The 16543-nt window shown below is 46.4% G+C and overlaps 1 protein-coding gene across 1 annotated transcript in view; it reads left to right on the forward strand.

The window, feature by feature from the left end:
- lemd3 (LEM domain containing 3) overlaps positions 1–16543 on the forward strand; it is a 77838-nt gene that overhangs the window by 43303 nt on the left and 17992 nt on the right. The window contains exons 4-6 of the mRNA XM_070900291.1: positions 2484–2560; positions 3693–3772; positions 3881–4026. Coding sequence (XP_070756392.1) covers positions 2484–2560; positions 3693–3772; positions 3881–4026 — 303 coding nt within the window. The remainder of the gene's footprint in view (positions 1–2483; positions 2561–3692; positions 3773–3880; positions 4027–16543) is intronic.

Consider the following 16543-nt stretch of genomic DNA (forward strand, 5'->3'; position numbering starts at 1 on the left):
TCATATATTTGATGCAACACCTTTAACATTGGTTTCTTTTTGAACAAGTGCACCCCTTTTTTCCATACAGTGGTGATTACCTTTTTTTGTAACTGCATGCTTATGCATTGAATTCAGACACTTCTGCATGGGATTTTTCTGATAGACTTTGTTCACATTTCTAGTTACTTTGATAGATTTTTGGGGGCTAATTTTCTTTGATTTTCTCTGTCTCTTTTGAAGGCACTAACTCTTGCCAGAGTATGGTTCCCCAGGCATCCATCCATCTTGTACCTTCCCTAAGTGGCTGTTTTTTCCATAGGTGAGCCTAAACAATGAATGTGGGCAGGGTATTCAACTGTGGGGACATCACAGCCAATATTGTCCACATCAGATGTCTCAAAATCTGCACATTCAATCAGTAATCACTAAATAGGAACTAGGAACATGATCTGTGACAGACCTCCTTCATCCTAGCACCCCCAACAGTTCCAGCTCAGATGCACTGAGGCAAATTGTAGTACCTGAATTGCTGCCCTGGCTGAAATTAACTAGTTTAGTATAGACCAGGAATCAAGCCTTGGACCTTTTTATCTGAATGTCTTGGTGACACTTTTACCCTTAAACCATTGGGAGCTCTCACATTAGTGAGGTATTAATTCTGATGCATCTAGTATTGAGCATTGATTCAGTAAACATTTATTTTATGATTGAAAAGGTTTGGTAGTCCATGTCTATCTGTCTATGAAAGACTTCTTCAAAGATGTTTAGCTTGGTATCTTTCATGAGATGTTTGCATCTGTGCACTGAACCCAGCATTGCTGACTGTATCCAGTCGTACCATTATAAAATGGTTATCAAATTTAGCACCTGTACACTGCAGTTGGGTGTTTATGATCAGGGAGTATATGGCAGACAGATTTGGATTGCAACCTGGGGTTATAATGATGAATATGAGTAACCTATTTATAAAGGACATTTTATTTAAAAAGAGAGGTGACAAATTTGTGTGGGGAAGAAGTGGAGCTGAGTGAAAGATAAGACTGAAAGACAACTGTTGATGGTGGAATTAAAGCAAGTGACCAGAAAGCGGAGGCAGTCCAGTAAATGCGTCTGAGCTAATAGGGACGAACATACATAGAAGCATAGAAAATAGATGCAGGAGTAGGCCATTCGGCCCTTCGAGCCTGCACCATCATTCAGTGAGTTCATGGCTGAACATGCAACTTCAGTACCCCATTCCTGCTTTCTCACCATACCCCTTGATTCCCCCTAGTAATAAGGACTACATCTAACTCCTTTTTGAATCTATTTCGTGAATTGGCCTCAACAACTTTCTGTGGTCGAGAATTCCACAGGTTCACCACTCTGGGTGAAGAAGTTTCTCCTCATCTCTGTCCTAAATGGCTTACCCCTTATCTTTAGACTGTGACCCCTGGTTCTGGACTTCCCCAACATTGGGAACATTCTTCCTGCATCTAACCTGTCTAAACCCATCAGAATTTTAAACGTTTCTGTGAGATCCCCTCATTCTTCTGAACTCCAGTGAATCAAAGCCCAGTTGATCCAGTCTGTCTTGATATGTCAGTCCTGCCATCCCAGGAATCAGTCTGGTGAATCTTTGCTGCACTCCCTCAATAGCAAGAATGTCCTTCCTCAAGTTAGGAGACCAAAACTGTGTACAATACTCCAGGTGTGGCCTCACCAACGCCCTGTACAACTGTAGTAACCCCTCCCTGCCCCTGTCGTATAAAGGCCAACATGCCATTTGCTTTCTTAATCGTCTGCTGTACCTGCATACCAACCTTCAATGACTGATGTACCATGACACCTAGGTCTCGTTGCACCTCCCCTTTTCCTAATCTGTTACCATTCAGATAATAGTCTGTCTCTGTTTTTACCACCAAAGTGGATAACCTCACATTTATCCACATTATACTTCATCTGCCATGCATTTGCCCACTCACCTAATCTATCCAAGTCACTCTGCAGCCTCATAGCATCCTCCTCACAGCTCATACTGCCACCCAACTTAGTGTCATCCGCAAATTTGGAGATACTACATTTAATCCCCTCGTCTAAATAATTAATGTACAATGTAAACAGCTGGGGCCCCAGCACAGAACCTTGCGGTACCCACTAGTCACTGCCTGCCAACAGAAGGCTATGAAAGAGGAATTTTAAAAAAAGGCTAGAATCCAGAAACTGTTGTTAATGCCTGAACTATATTATGTAGTAATTAAAAATGTTAACAGAAACAGAGTGAACTGTTTTTATATTTTTAATCTGTTTGAGATGTCTGCAGAATTGATGATGGAGTCTAGGGAGTCTGATGACATTAAAAGCAGTGTGCTGGCATGATGGGTGTTGCATCTTGTAATTGCCAAACACGTTAGTGGGTTTTTTGCCACTCATTTTGATTCTACTTTGCACAATCGGCCTTTTTAAGAAGGCTGTATGCCAACCTGATTATATTGCTGATGTGTGTTTTTCTCTAATCCCAGGAGACTATGATTGTGGAGATCATGTCCATTATAAAAACAGAAGTCTTTCTGTCCAAGATGCTGCTGAATATGTAACTGTAAGTTATTTCAGACGTTATCTTTTCCTTGCACATTGACTTCTGTTTTCTTGCATCAATTGCTTAAGCCAATTCTCTGCTATAGAATGCTTCATATTTCTAGAGTTATGTAATTGCCGAGGTACTAGAAAATCAGTAACCCTTAAAATAGAAAAAAATTACTGTAACCTCGTCTGCCAAATGTTGGAAGTAGAATCTATATTGCGTAACTTTTGTATTCACTCGTGGGCTAATCATAATTCGTGCCCATAGCAATTCTACTTCGACACTTATTTTTTTAAATTTTAATGGGGAACCCCCTTGTGTGAACAGCCATGAAGGTTTCCTTGAGCAATTGCATGCAGACTTTATAACTGTAGATATTAAAATGACTGCTCATAAAATGTTACTGTTCTGGGGGGAAAAAATGCACGGGTGAAAATTATAAGCTTTTGGATGGATGTCCTGTTCTAATTAAAATGAAAATGAGTTGCAACCATAATAATAACCGATTCTGTTGGTATTTATCTTTTTTTTAATGAAATGAGCAAGTGAGACCACGGTGAAAACATTGTGCATTAGATCCTTTGATTGTTTTCTCATGTAAAACTGACCATTCTAGATAAGTAACCTGCATATAATTAGTGATTTGGTCTTGGTTGTCAAAAATGGATGTTTTGCATCTACTGTCAACCTCCAATTATCACTTTTTTTAAGAAGTGAAGAAGCAGTCACAACTTACTGAGTTTGGATTTCATGTGACTGGAGGCAATTTTCATTGCTTCAAGCTGCATTCTATTCCTCACTATGAAAAGATGTGCATTTTGATTTTTATTACAGTAATGTTTGACAGTCAAACAAATTCTTCCTGCCTTTCTGGTAGAATGAAACATCCAATTGAAGAAAATAAATATCTCGTGGTTTTTTTTGGTCATGAGATAAGGATTTTTGATAAATGGAACAAAATATTATTAATAAAGATTGGAGTGATGTGAGAATTTGAAATTTGTCCAAAGGGAGAAATTGGATTCTGTTTTGTATCTGTACTTAACTAGCTAATACACATGTTACCGGTTAAATACTACCTGGATGTGGTTGATTGTCTGGTAAGCTTTATATAATTTAAAATGTTTTGTAATATTGATTTATACAGGTCCTTGATCCCAATCATGAAAAGAAATTTAATGGTTCACTCCAATGGATTTTACAGAGTACAGATGACTTTGGTATAAAGTGAGTGAGTTTAGCCATTATGGATCCTGAGCCCAAAACCCATTTGCAGTTGCAAAACTAATCGAGCAACAGGGCCAATAATAATTAGGTCTTGTCTTTAATGCACAGGTTGCTTGGCAGCGACTCGGATGTAGAAGTAAATGATGTGAATAAAGTACGATACCTGGAATCCACCCATCCACAGATGTCATTCATCTGCCGCTTTCGTCGTGCATTTTTAACTGTACTCCACAGAATGTTTATATTCCTTGTGGGTGAGTCTCACAAATGTAATATTTTTTCCAATGCTATAAAGTAATACATCTTATACTTCGTGCTAAAATGTCACACTATTTTTCTTGTGTCTGCATTATCAGATTAATGTGAATGAGTGTTTTGAATATACTGCATTGATGGGAGAAATATACAATATGAATTTAGTGGGATACCCAGATTACATGAACAGGGCTTCATTTTGTAACAAATAGTACCAAGGTTTATAGAATAATAGAAATTAAAGATTGGAAGTTGCCTGCCTGATGACCGTCAAACGTATTTTTAAATCACTTATCTTATCAAAAGTGGGCTTCAGCATGACCTTTTTTGAGTATGTTATGTCATATATCAATGGCTAATACTATAGAATCTTTGGAGGAATATAGAAAGTTAACAGGCAAAATTAAAAAGAATATTAGGACTGCTAAGCGAAAGCATGAGAAATTCTTGGCCAGTAAAATTAAGGAAAACCCCAAGATGTTCTTTAAATATATTGAGTAAGAGGGTAACTAAAGAAAGGGTAAGGGCCTATTAGAAACCACGAGGGTAATCTTTGTGTGGAGGCGGAAGATGTTGGGAGGGTTCTTAATGAATACTTTGCATTTGTTTTCACAAAGGAAAGGAGCAATGCAGATACTGCTATCGAGGAGGAGTGTGATATTCTGGATGAAATAAATATAGTGAGAGGAAGTATTAAGGGGTTTAGCAGCTTTGAAAGTAGATAAGTCCCCAGGCCCGGATGAAATGCATCCAAGGCTGTTGAACGAAGTAAAAGAGGAAATAGCAGAGGCCTTGACCATCATTTTCCAGTCCTCTTTGGATCTGGGCATGGTGCTGGAGGATTGGAGGACTGCTAATGTTAGTACCCTTGTTTAAGAAGGGAGAAAGGGATAGGCCGAGTAATTACAGGTCTGTCAGCCTAACCTCAGTGGTGGGAAAATTATTGGAAAAAAATCCGGATATAAAAGGGGTCGGAGGGTCTAGTAAGGAGGAGGAACTGAGGGAAATCCTTATTAGTCGGGAAATTGTGTTGGGGAAATTGATGGGATTGAAGGCCGATAAATCCCCAGGGCCTGATGGACTGCATCCCAGAGTACTTAAGGAGGTGGCCTTGGAAATAGTGGATGCATTGACAGTCATTTTCCAACATTCCATTGACTCTGGATCAGTTCCTATGGAGTGGAGGGTAGCCAATGTAACCCTACTTTTTAAAAAAGGAGGGAGAGAGAAAACAGGGAATTACAGACCGGTCAGCCTGACATCGGTAGTGGTTAAAATGATGGAATCAATTATTAAGGATGTCATTGCAGTGCATTTGGAAAGAGGTAATATGATAGGTCCAAGTCAGCATGGATTTGTGAAAGGGAAATCATGCTTGACAAATCTTCTGGAATTTTTTGAGGATGTTTCCAGTAGAGTGGACAAGGGAGAACCAGTTGATGTGGTATATTTGGACTTTCAGAAGGCGTTCGACAAGGTCCCACACAAGAGATTGATGTGCAAAGTTAGAGCACATGGGATTGGGGGTAGTGTGCTGACATGGATTGAGAACTGGTTGTCAGACAGGAAGCAAAGAGTAGGAGTAAATGGGGACTTTTCAGAATGGCAGGCAGTGACTAGTGGGGTACCGCAAGGTTCTGTGCTGGGGCCCCAGCTGTTTACACTGTACATTAATGATTTAGACGAGGGGATTAAATGTAGTATCTCCAAATTTGCGGATGACACTAAGTTGGGTGGCAGTGTGAGCTGCAAGGAGGATTCTATGAGGCTGCAGAGCGACTTGGATAGGTTAGGTGAGTGGGCAAATGCATGGCAGATGAAGTATAATGTGGATAAATGTGAGGTTATCCACTTTGGTGGTAAAAACAGAGAGACAGACTATTATCTGAATGGTGACAGATTAGGAAAAGGGCAGGTGCAAAGAGACCTGGGTGTCATGGTACATCAGTCATTGAAGGTTGGCATGCAGGTACAGCAGGCGGCTAAGAAAGCAAATGGCATGTTGGCCTTCATAGCGAGGGGATTTGAGTACAAGGGCAGGGAGGTGTTGCTACAATTGTACAGGACCTTGGTGAGGCCACACCTGGAGTATTGTGTACAGTTTTGGTCTCCTAACCTGAGGAAGGACATTCTTGCTATTGAGGGAGTGCAGCGAAGGTTCACCAGACTGATTCCCGGGATGGCGGGACTGACATATCAAGAAAGACTGGATCAACTGGGCTTGTATTCACTGGAGTTCAGAAGAATGAGAGGGGACCTCATAGAAACGTTTAAAATTCTGACGGGGTTAGATGCAGGAAGAATGTTCCCAATGTTGGGGAAGTCCAGAACCAGGGGACACAGTCTAAGGATAAGGGGTAAGCCATTTAGGACCGAGATGAGGAGGAATTTCTTCACCCAGAGAGTGGTGAACCTGTGGAATTCTCTACCACAGAAAGTTGTTGAGGCCAATTCACTAAATATATTCAAAAAGGAGTTAGATGAAGCCCTTACTACTAGGGGAATCAAGGGGTATGGTGAGAAAGCAGGAATGGGGTACTGAAGTTGCATGTTCAGCCATAAACTCATTGAATGGCGGTGCAGGCTAGAAGGGCCGAATGGCCTACTCCTGCACCTATTTTCTATGTTTCTATGTTCTAAAGATAGGATAAATCTGCATTTGGAAAGGCAAGGATGAATTAAATCTGCATTTGGAAAGGCAAGGATTAATTAGGGACAGTCAGCACAGATTTGTTAAGGGAATATCGTGTCTGACTAACTTGATTGAATTTTTTGAGGAGGTAACCAAGAGGGTCGATGAGGGTAGTTCATACGATGTAGTATATATGGACTTTAGCAAAGCTTTTGATAAGGTCCCACATGGTAGACTGGTCATGAAGGTTAAAGCCCATGGGATACAGGGCAAAGTGTCAAGTTGGATCCAAAATTGACTTGGAGGTAGGAAGCAAAAGGTAATAATTGATGGATGTTTTTGTGACTGGAAGGATGTTTCCAGTGGGATTCCGCAGGGCTCAGTACTGGGATCCTTGCTTTTTGTGGTATATATCAACGATTTAGATTTGAATTTAGGGAGTATGATTAAGAAGTTTGCAGACAACACTAAAATTGGCTGTGTGGTTGGTGATGAGGAAAGTCATGGGCTGCAGGAAGATATCAATCTACTGGTCAGGTGGGCAGAGCAGTGGCAAATGGAATTTAATTCAGAAGTGTGATGTGATGCATTTTGGGAGGGCTAATAAGGAAAAGGTATACACATTAAGCGGTAGGCCACTTAATAGTGTAGATGAACAAAGGGACCTTGGAGTGCTTGTCCACAGATCCCTGAAAGTAGCAAGCCAGGTGGATAAGGTGGTTAAGAAGACAGATGGAATGCTTTCCTTTATTGGCCGAGGCATAGAATATAAGAGCAGGGAGGTTATACTTAAATTGTATAATACTTTGGTTAGGCTACAGCTGGAGTACTGCGTGTAGTTCTGGTCGCCGTATTATAGGAAGGGCGTGATTGCACGAGAGAGGGTGCAGAGGAGATTTACTAGGATGCTGCCTGGAATGGAGAATCTTAGTTATGAGGACAAATTGGATTAGCTGGGTTTGTTCTCATTGGATCAGAGGAGGTTGAGAGGAGACCTCATTGAGGTGTACAAAATATTGAGGGGCCTGGACATAGTGGATAGTAAGGGTCTATTTCCATTGGTGGAGGGGTCTATTACGAGGGGACATAGTTTTAAGGTGGTTGATGGAAGGTTTAGAGGAGATTTGAGGAGGGGGCTTCTTTACGCAGAGGGTTGTGGGGATCTGGAACTCGCTGCCTGGCAGAGTGGTGGATGCAGAAACCCTCACCACTTTTAAGAGATGGTTGGATGGGCACTTAAAGTGCAGTAACCTGCAGGGTTACGGACCTAGAGCTAGTAATTGGGATTAGACTGGATGACCTTTTGTTGGACGGAGCAGATATAATGGTAAGTACTGCAGGGAATAGAATATGGCCAGGGTGATCTCCTGGACTATTTTCGATCGCCTGGATGGGTCGGAGAGGAATTTTCCCAGATTTTTTCTCCCTAAATTGGCTTGGGATTTTATTTGTTTTTTGCCTCTCCTAGGAGATCGCATGGGGTGGAGTGTAGAATATTTTAGTATAAGGGGTGTCGCAGTTGTGTGAGGAAGATAGGTTTGGGTTGGGTGCTCTTTGCCTTTCCGTCATTGTTCATAGGTTTATATGTAATCTTTAGGTCTGCTGACCAAGGGCCGTGCGGCTCTTTGTCGGCCGGTGTGGACACAATGGGCCGAAATGGCCGCATCCTGCGCTGTAAATTTCTATGTTTCTATCACTTCCCTACCAACCCCTTTCATGATAGTACAGGCAACTCTCGATTATCCGGGGATTGGGCTATTGTAGTGAGGCGGACTAGTTGGGCTGGGTGCTCTTTGCCTTTCTGTTACTGTTCATAGGTTTATATGTAACCTTTCGGGCTGCTGACCAAGGGCCGTGTGGCTCTGTTGGCTGGCGCGGACATGATGGTCTGAAATGGCCTCCTTCTGCGCTGTAAACCTCTGTGTTTCTATGGGGAAATGATCAACACATTTTCCAGGTCAGATTTATTATTGAATTCACACCATTGCTTCTTTTACCACTTTCTCGTCTCCCTTCTTGGGGTTATAGTTTGAAGGGTCTCAGCAGCCCTCTAATACCTCACATAATGGCCCACTCTTTGGGCCCAAGTTTTGAGCCGTGCCTAGAACGGCGCAGTCCCGACCTGGATGCCCGTTTTTCGCGCCACAAAGTGCGCCTAAAAAAAACCTCCATATTCTCCACCTCCCTGCAGGTCCTCTGGCCCTCGGCGCAGCGCAGCAGGAGCTGTAGGGGGCGGAGCCAGGTCCCTGCGCCAAAAACAGTGCCTTGGCCGAATGGCCTCACTGGGGCTGCGTGAATAAGGCTCCTCCCACGGCCAGCTCCTGCTTTCTCCCGACCCGACTCGACTCCCGCCTCCGGACCGGACCCGACACCCGCTTCCCCCGCCCCCGGACCGGACCCAATACCCGCCCCCCCCCCGCCCCCGGACTGGATCCGACCTGACCTCCCTCCCCCCGACCTGACCGAACTCTCCCTCCCCACGACCCGAACCGACCTCCCTCCCACCACTTTCCCCCACCCCGACCCAATGCCACCTACCTGTAAATCTGGTGCTGGGGACGGGCCCTGCCCGGAGACTCGGGCCCGGCCCATTCAGCCTCCCTCCCACTTCTCCTCCCCCCCACCCCCCCCAATCTCCTTCCCCCACCCCCCCCAATCTCCTTCCCCCACCCCCCCCAATCTCCTTCCCCCACCCCCCCCAATCTCCTTCCCCCACCCCCCCCAATCTCCTTCCCCCACCCCCCCCAATCTCCTTCCCCCACCCCCCCCAATCTCCTTCCCCCACCCCCCCCAATCTCCTTCCCCCACCCCCCCAATCTCCTTCCCCCACCCCCCCCAATCTCCTTCCCCCACCCCCCCCAATCTCCTTCCCCCACCCCCCCCAATCTCCTTCCCCCACCCCCCCCAATCTCCTTCCCCCACCCCCCCCCAATCTCCTTCCCCCACCCCCCCAATCTCCTTCCCCCACCCCCCCAATCTCCTTCCCCCACCCCCCCCAATCTCCTTCCCCCACCCCCCCAATCTCCTTCCCCCACCCCCCCAATCTCCTTCCCCCACCCCCCCAATCTCCTTCCCCCACCCCCCCAATCTCCTTCCCCCACCCCCCCCAATCTCCTTCCCCCACCCCCCCCAATCTCCTTCCCCCACCCCCCCCAATCTCCTTCCCCCACCCCCCCCAATCTCCTTCCCCCACCCCCCCCAATCTCCTTCCCCCACCCCCCCCAATCTCCTTCCCCCACCCCCCCAATCTCCTTCCCCCACCCCCCCCAATCTCCTTCCCCCACCCCCCCCAATCTCCTTCCCCCACCCCCCCCAATCTCCTTCCCCCACCCCCCCCAATCTCCTTCCCCCACCCCCCCCAATCTCCTTCCCCCACCCCCCCCAATCTCCTTCCCCCACCCCCCCCAATCTCCTTCCCCCACCCCCCCCAATCTCCTTCCCCCACCCCCCCCAATCTCCTTCCCCCACCCCCCCCAATCTCCTTCCCCCACCCCCCCCAATCTCCTTCCCCCACCCCCCCCAATCTCCTTCCCCCACCCCCCCCCAATCTCCTTCCCCCACCCCCCCAATCTCCTTCCCCCACCCCCCCCAATCTCCTTCCCCCACCCCCCCCAATCTCCTTCCCCCACCCCCCCCAATCTCCTTCCCCCACCCCCCCCAATCTCCTTCCCCCACCCCCCCCAATCTCCTTCCCCCACCCCCCCCAATCTCCTTCCCCCACCCCCCCCAATCTCCTTCCCCCACCCCCCCCAATCTCCTTCCCCCACCCCCCCCAATCTCCTTCCCCCACCCCCCCCAATCTCCTTCCCCCACCCCCCCCAATCTCCTTCCCCCACCCCCCCCAATCTCCTTCCCCCACCCCCCCAATCTCCTTCCCCCACCCCCCCCAATCTCCTTCCCCCACCCCCCCCAATCTCCTTCCCCCACCCCCCCCAATCTCCTTCCCCCACCCCCCCCAATCTCCTTCCCCCACCCCCCCCAATCTCCTTCCCCCACCCCCCCCAATCTCCTTCCCCCACCCCCCCCAATCTCCTTCCCCCACCCCCCCCAATCTCCTTCCCCCACCCCCCCCAATCTCCTTCCCCCACCCCCCCCAATCTCCTTCCCCCCCATCTCCTTCCCCTCTCTTCCCCCCCATCTCCTTCCCCTCTCTTCCCCCCCATCTCCTTCCCCTCTCTTCCCCCCCATCTCCTCCCCCTCTCTTCCCCCCCATCTCCTCCCCCTCTCTTCCCCCCCATCTCCTCCCCCTCTCTTCCCCCCCCATCTCCTCCCCCTCTCTTCCCCCCCATCTCCTCCCCCTCTCTTCCCCCCCATCTCCTCCCCCTCTCTTCCCCCCCATCTCCTCCCCCTCTCTTCCCCCCCATCTCCTCCCCCTCTCTTCCCCCCCATCTCCTCCCCCTCTCTTCCCCCCCATCTCTTCCCCCCCCATCTCCTCCCCCTCTCTTCCCCCCCCATCTCTTCCCCCCCATCTCCTCCCCCTCTCTTCCCCCCCCATCTCTTCCCCCCCCATCTCCTCCCCCTCTCTTCCCCCCCCATCTCTTCCCCCCCATCCCTCCTCCCTCTCTTCCCCCCATCTCTCTCTTTTCCCCCCCCATCCCTCCCTCCCTCTCTTTCCCCCGCCCCCCCATCTCTCTCTTCCCCCCCCATCTCTCTTTCCCCCTCCCTCCCTCTATCCCCCACCCCTCCCCTCGCTGTCAGAAAAACAGACACTGACAGACAGAGAATGAGACGCACACAGACAGACAGATAGACACACTGAGGGGGCATCCCAGCACGCTGTTGGAGTGCTCCCGGTGCTGCAGTCGGTAAGTAGAAAATGTTTTATTTATTGATTTAAAAAAAATAATAATTTCTTATTAATTTTTTTTGATTGATTTATTGATGTATTTATCATTTATTATTGATGATGGCTCTTTATTTGTAAAACTGAAGTGTTTCAAGGGAAGTTTACAAACATTAAACACCCCCACCATTCCCTACGCCTGATTTGTAACCTACGCCTGATTTTCTAAAGTGTAGACAAGGTTTTTTTGAGCGTACAAAAATCTTCACTTACTCCATTCTGAGTTAGTTTGGAGTAAGTTTTCACTCACGAAACTTTGAAATCGGGCGTAAGTGGCTGGACACGCCCCCTTTTGAAAAAAAATTCTGTTCCAAAGTGAAACTGTTCTAACTGACTAGAACTGGAGCAAACTAAATGATGAGAATTCCAATTTCTAAGATACTCCGTTCTACACCAGTTGCTCCTAAAAATCAGGAGCAAATCATGTGGAAACTTGGGGCCTTTGTTAGCTGCCTTATTTTTCTTAGACTGGCTCACGCTTTTGCACTTTCCAACAGAGATCACTGGACTGTAATTATGTTTCCTCGCTCTAGTCCAGCGTCTACCAAGACTAATCATTGTACTATCCCTAACTCCCTTAGCTAATTTAGCACTGAGTAGGAATCAAATGCCTCCTTGCACCATCTTGCTGATCTGCTCTCCTTCTTGTATGTCCAAGTCTCCACTTTCCTACCCTTGGTCTTTTTGAACATACTAATGGCTCTCAGCAAGATTGTTGGAAATACTATTGCAGGTTCCTTGAACTCAAACGGTTCCATTCTCACTACTAAGAATAGAGCACTACCACACGTGAAGCAGGCATGATTCTATTCACATCAGCTAAAGTAATACAAAACCTCACCCTCTGGCCATAAGGGAAATACTTCTGGTGCCTCCTTTTTCACTTCTTTATCGCTCCCCTCTCCTCCCCAGCTCAAAATACTTCTGGCTGCCCCAAGTATATAGACGTGCACTAATATATAGCCCTGTTTAAAGTGGAGGAATGTTCGATTGAATTGTCACACAATTCTAAATATTATAGAAAGATAGGTTCATACACTTACAGATTTGCTAAATGTTTTAGCTGTAAAAACCTTTCTCAGTGTGGCTGATAATCGGGAATATTGTTAAGAGGTTATTGACTAATCACTGAAGCAGAAATGTTCCTGTGTTATGCATAGAAATTACTCAGTTAGCTGGGGAGCAGAGATTTTTGTGGCGGAGTTCTGTGCCTCTTCCAGTCTGTAGTGATGGGAATGGGATGATAGACTGTGGGCACCATTCAAATCATGATACTGAATTCGAATTTCCCGCTCACCCCCCTCCGAAAAGAAATTGTGATGAGCAAGAGCCAGATTGCCTATGACCAGCAATTTTAAAACATAAAGCAGGAGCCAGGGAAGAGTGTGGGCCAACCAAAAAGTGTTGTTGATAAAAACAGAAAATGCTGCAAATACACGAGGTCTGCCAACATCTATGAAGAGAACAGACAGGTTGACCCGGAGTTTGCAGTCAGCAGCAAAGCGAAGGCATTCGTTGCTGGCCCCGAAGTACGCTCTGCACATGGATCTCGCAATCACTTTGTCGAGAACTTGGGGTTTTCCGACGTTCAATTCAACGGAACTTAATGGGGATTCGAACTACTGTAACATCAACAGGCTGTCTAAGCAGTCAAACACAAGGCAGAATTCTCACATCCAGCAAACAAGGAAGTGTATAAGTCCTTAAAATTCAATCTTTTTTAAATAGTTAGAGCAAACGAAAGATTGGGGTTCCCACATGGAGAAAGGCAAACCTGAAATAGACATAAAAACATAGAAAATAGGTGCAGGAGCAGGCCATTCGGCCCTTTGAGCCTGCACCATCATTCAATAAGATCCTGGCTGATCATTCACCTCGGTACCCCTTTCCTGCTTTCTCTCCATACCCCTTGATCCCTTTAGCCGTAAGGGCCATATCCATCTCCCTCTTGAATATATCCAATGAACTGGCATCAACAACTCTGCGGTAGGGAATTCCACAGGTTAACAACTCTGAGTGAAGAAGTTTCTCCTCATCTCAGTCCTAAATGGCTTACCCCTTATCTTTAGACTGTATCCTCTGGTTCTGGACTTCCCCAACATCGGGAACATTCTTCCTGCATCTAACCTGTCCAGTCCCGTCAGAATTTTATGTTTCTATGAGATCCCCTCTCATCTTTCTAAACTCCAGTGAATACAGGCCCAGTCGATCCAGTCTCTCCTCATATGTCAGTCCAGCCATCCTGGGAATCAGTCTGGTGAACCTTCGCTGCACTCCCTCAATAGCAAGAACGTCCTTCCTCAGATTAGAGGACCAAGACTGAACACAATATTCCAGGTGAGGCCTCACCAAGGCCCTGTACAACTACAGTATGACCTCCCTGCTCCTATACTCAAATCCTCTAGCTATGAAGGCCAACATACCATTTGCCTTCTTCACCACCTGCTGTACCTGCATGCCAACTTTCAATGACTGATGTACCATGACACCCAGGTCTTGTTGCACCTCCCCTTTTCCTAATCTGCCACCATTCAGATATTCTGCCTTCGTGTTTTTGCCCCCAAAGTAGATAACCTCACATTTATCCACATTATACTGCATCTGCCATGCATTTGCCCACTCACCTAACCTGTCCAAATCACCCTGCAGCCTCTTAGCATCCTCCTCACAGCTCACACCGCCACCCAGTTTAGTGTCATCTGCAAACTTGGAGATATTACACTCAATTCCTTCATCCAAATCATTAATGTATATTGTAAATAGCTGGGGTCCCAGCACTGAGCCCTGCGGCACCCCACTAGTCACTGCCTGCCATTCTGAAAAGGACTCGTTTATCCTGACTCTCTGCTTCCTGTCTGCCAACCAGTTCTCTATCCACGTCAGTACATTACCCCCAATACCATGTGCTTTAATTTTGCACACCAATCTCTTGTGTGGAACCTTGTCAAATGCCTTTTGAAAGTCCAAATACACCACATTCACTCATTCTCCCTTGTCCACTCTACTAGTTACATCCTCAAAAAATTCCAGAAGATTTGTCTAGCATGATTTCCCTTTCATAAATCCATGCTGACTTGGACCGATCCCATCACTGCTTTCCAAATGTGCTGTTATTTAATCTTTAATAATTGATTCCAACATTTTCCCCACTACTGATGTCAGGCTAACCAGTCTATAATTACCCGTTTTCTCTCTCCTTTCTTAAAAAGTGGTGTTACATTAGCTACCCTCCAGTCCATAGGAACCGATCCAGAGTCGATAGACTGTTGGAAAATGATCACCAATGCATCCACTATTTCTAGGGCCACTTCCTTAAGTACTCTGGAATGCAGACCATCAGGCCCCGGGGATTTATCGACCTTTAATCCCATCAATTTACCTAACACAATTTCCCGCCTAATAAGGATATCCTTCAGTTCCTCCTCCTCACTAGACCCTAACTCCCCTAGTACTTCCAAAAGGTTATTTGTGTCTTCCTTCGTGAAGACCGAACCAAAGTATTTGTTCAATTGATCTGCCATTTCTTTGTTTCCCATTCTGATTCTGACTGCAGGGGACCTACGTTTGTCTTCACTAATCTTTTTCTCTTCACATATCTATAGAAGCTTTTGCAGTCAATTTTTATGTTCCCGGCAAGCTTCCTCTCTGTCTTATTTTCCCCCTCCTAATTAAACCATTTGTCCTCCTGCAGAATTCTAAATTTCTCCCAGTCAAAGATCATAGAATCATAGAAATTTACAGCAAGGAAGGAGGCCATTTCGGCCCATCATGTCCATGCTGGCCGACCAACAGCTACCCAGCCGAATCCCACTTTCCAGCTTTTGTTCCATAACCCCGTAGGTTACGGCACTTCAAGTGCGCATTCAAGTATTTTTTACATGTGGTGAGACTTTCTGCCTCTACCACCCTTTCAAGCAGTGAGTTCCAGACCCCCACCATCCTCTGGGTAAAGACATTTCCCCTATCTATTTCCTCTAAACCTCCCCATAATTACTTTAAATCTATGCCCCCTGGTTGTTGATCCCTCTGCCGTGGGAAACAGGTCCTTTCTATCCACTCTGTCCAGGCCCCTCAATGTTATACATCTCAATCAGGTCTTCCCTCAGCCTCCTCTGTTTCAAAGAAAACAGACCCAGCATCTCCAATCTTTCCTCATAGTCAAAATTCTCCAGTCCAGGCAACATTCTTGTAAATCTCCTCTGCACCCTTTCTAGTGCAATCACATCTTTCCTGTAATGTGCTGACCAGAACTGCTGCATACAGTACTCCAGCTGCAGCCTAACCAGTGTTTTACGCAGTTCAAGCAAAACGTCCTTGTTCTTGTATTCCATGCCTCAACTAATAAAGGCAAGTATTCCATATATCTTCTTAACCACTTTATCGACCTGGCCTGCTACCTTCAGGGATTTGTTTAGCAGTCAATGTGCTGTGGATACTTCAGTTACACCTAATTCCTTTTGGGCCTAACATTTAGTAGGGAATCTAATAGCGTACATACAGAAGAGCTGAATTTTCGTTGGTTTCAATGATTTACAAGATTTCACTGATTGCTGCTTCTGTGGAAGGGATGTGGGTGTGGGGTGCATTGGGCAAAGCACAGCCAGTTTAGGAGCTGTTATTGACAGACCCCAACTTCAGGGTGCATGCGCAAAATCCTGAAGTTGCAGTTAGCTTCAAAGGAGTAATGATGGCGAACACTGACAGTTTAGGCATCCTGACTGCAAATTCTGGACCTAATGTTTTGGGTGTAAGAACCTTGCTCAGTGTGGCTGATATAGCCCCCACCACTTATACCGGGTGTATTCGTGCGAACACGATTTGCCCGGTATACAAGGTGGCTGGTATAACATGGTCTCTCTCTCCACCTATCTTTCTTTCTCTCTCTCCCGCTCATCCTCAATGCAGCCCAACAGCTTGGTTGTCTGTCATTCTTGCTGTAGCCAAGTGCTGGACTGAGCTTCTGGTGCTTTTATGGTCCATTTTTCGCTTGGGAGATAAAAGGCATTGAATTTTCTTTCGGTGATATTTTGACACAAAATTT

The sequence above is a fragment of the Pristiophorus japonicus genome, chromosome 15, assembly GCF_044704955.1.
Source record: "Pristiophorus japonicus isolate sPriJap1 chromosome 15, sPriJap1.hap1, whole genome shotgun sequence".
Taxonomy (NCBI): domain Eukaryota; kingdom Metazoa; phylum Chordata; class Chondrichthyes; family Pristiophoridae; genus Pristiophorus; species Pristiophorus japonicus.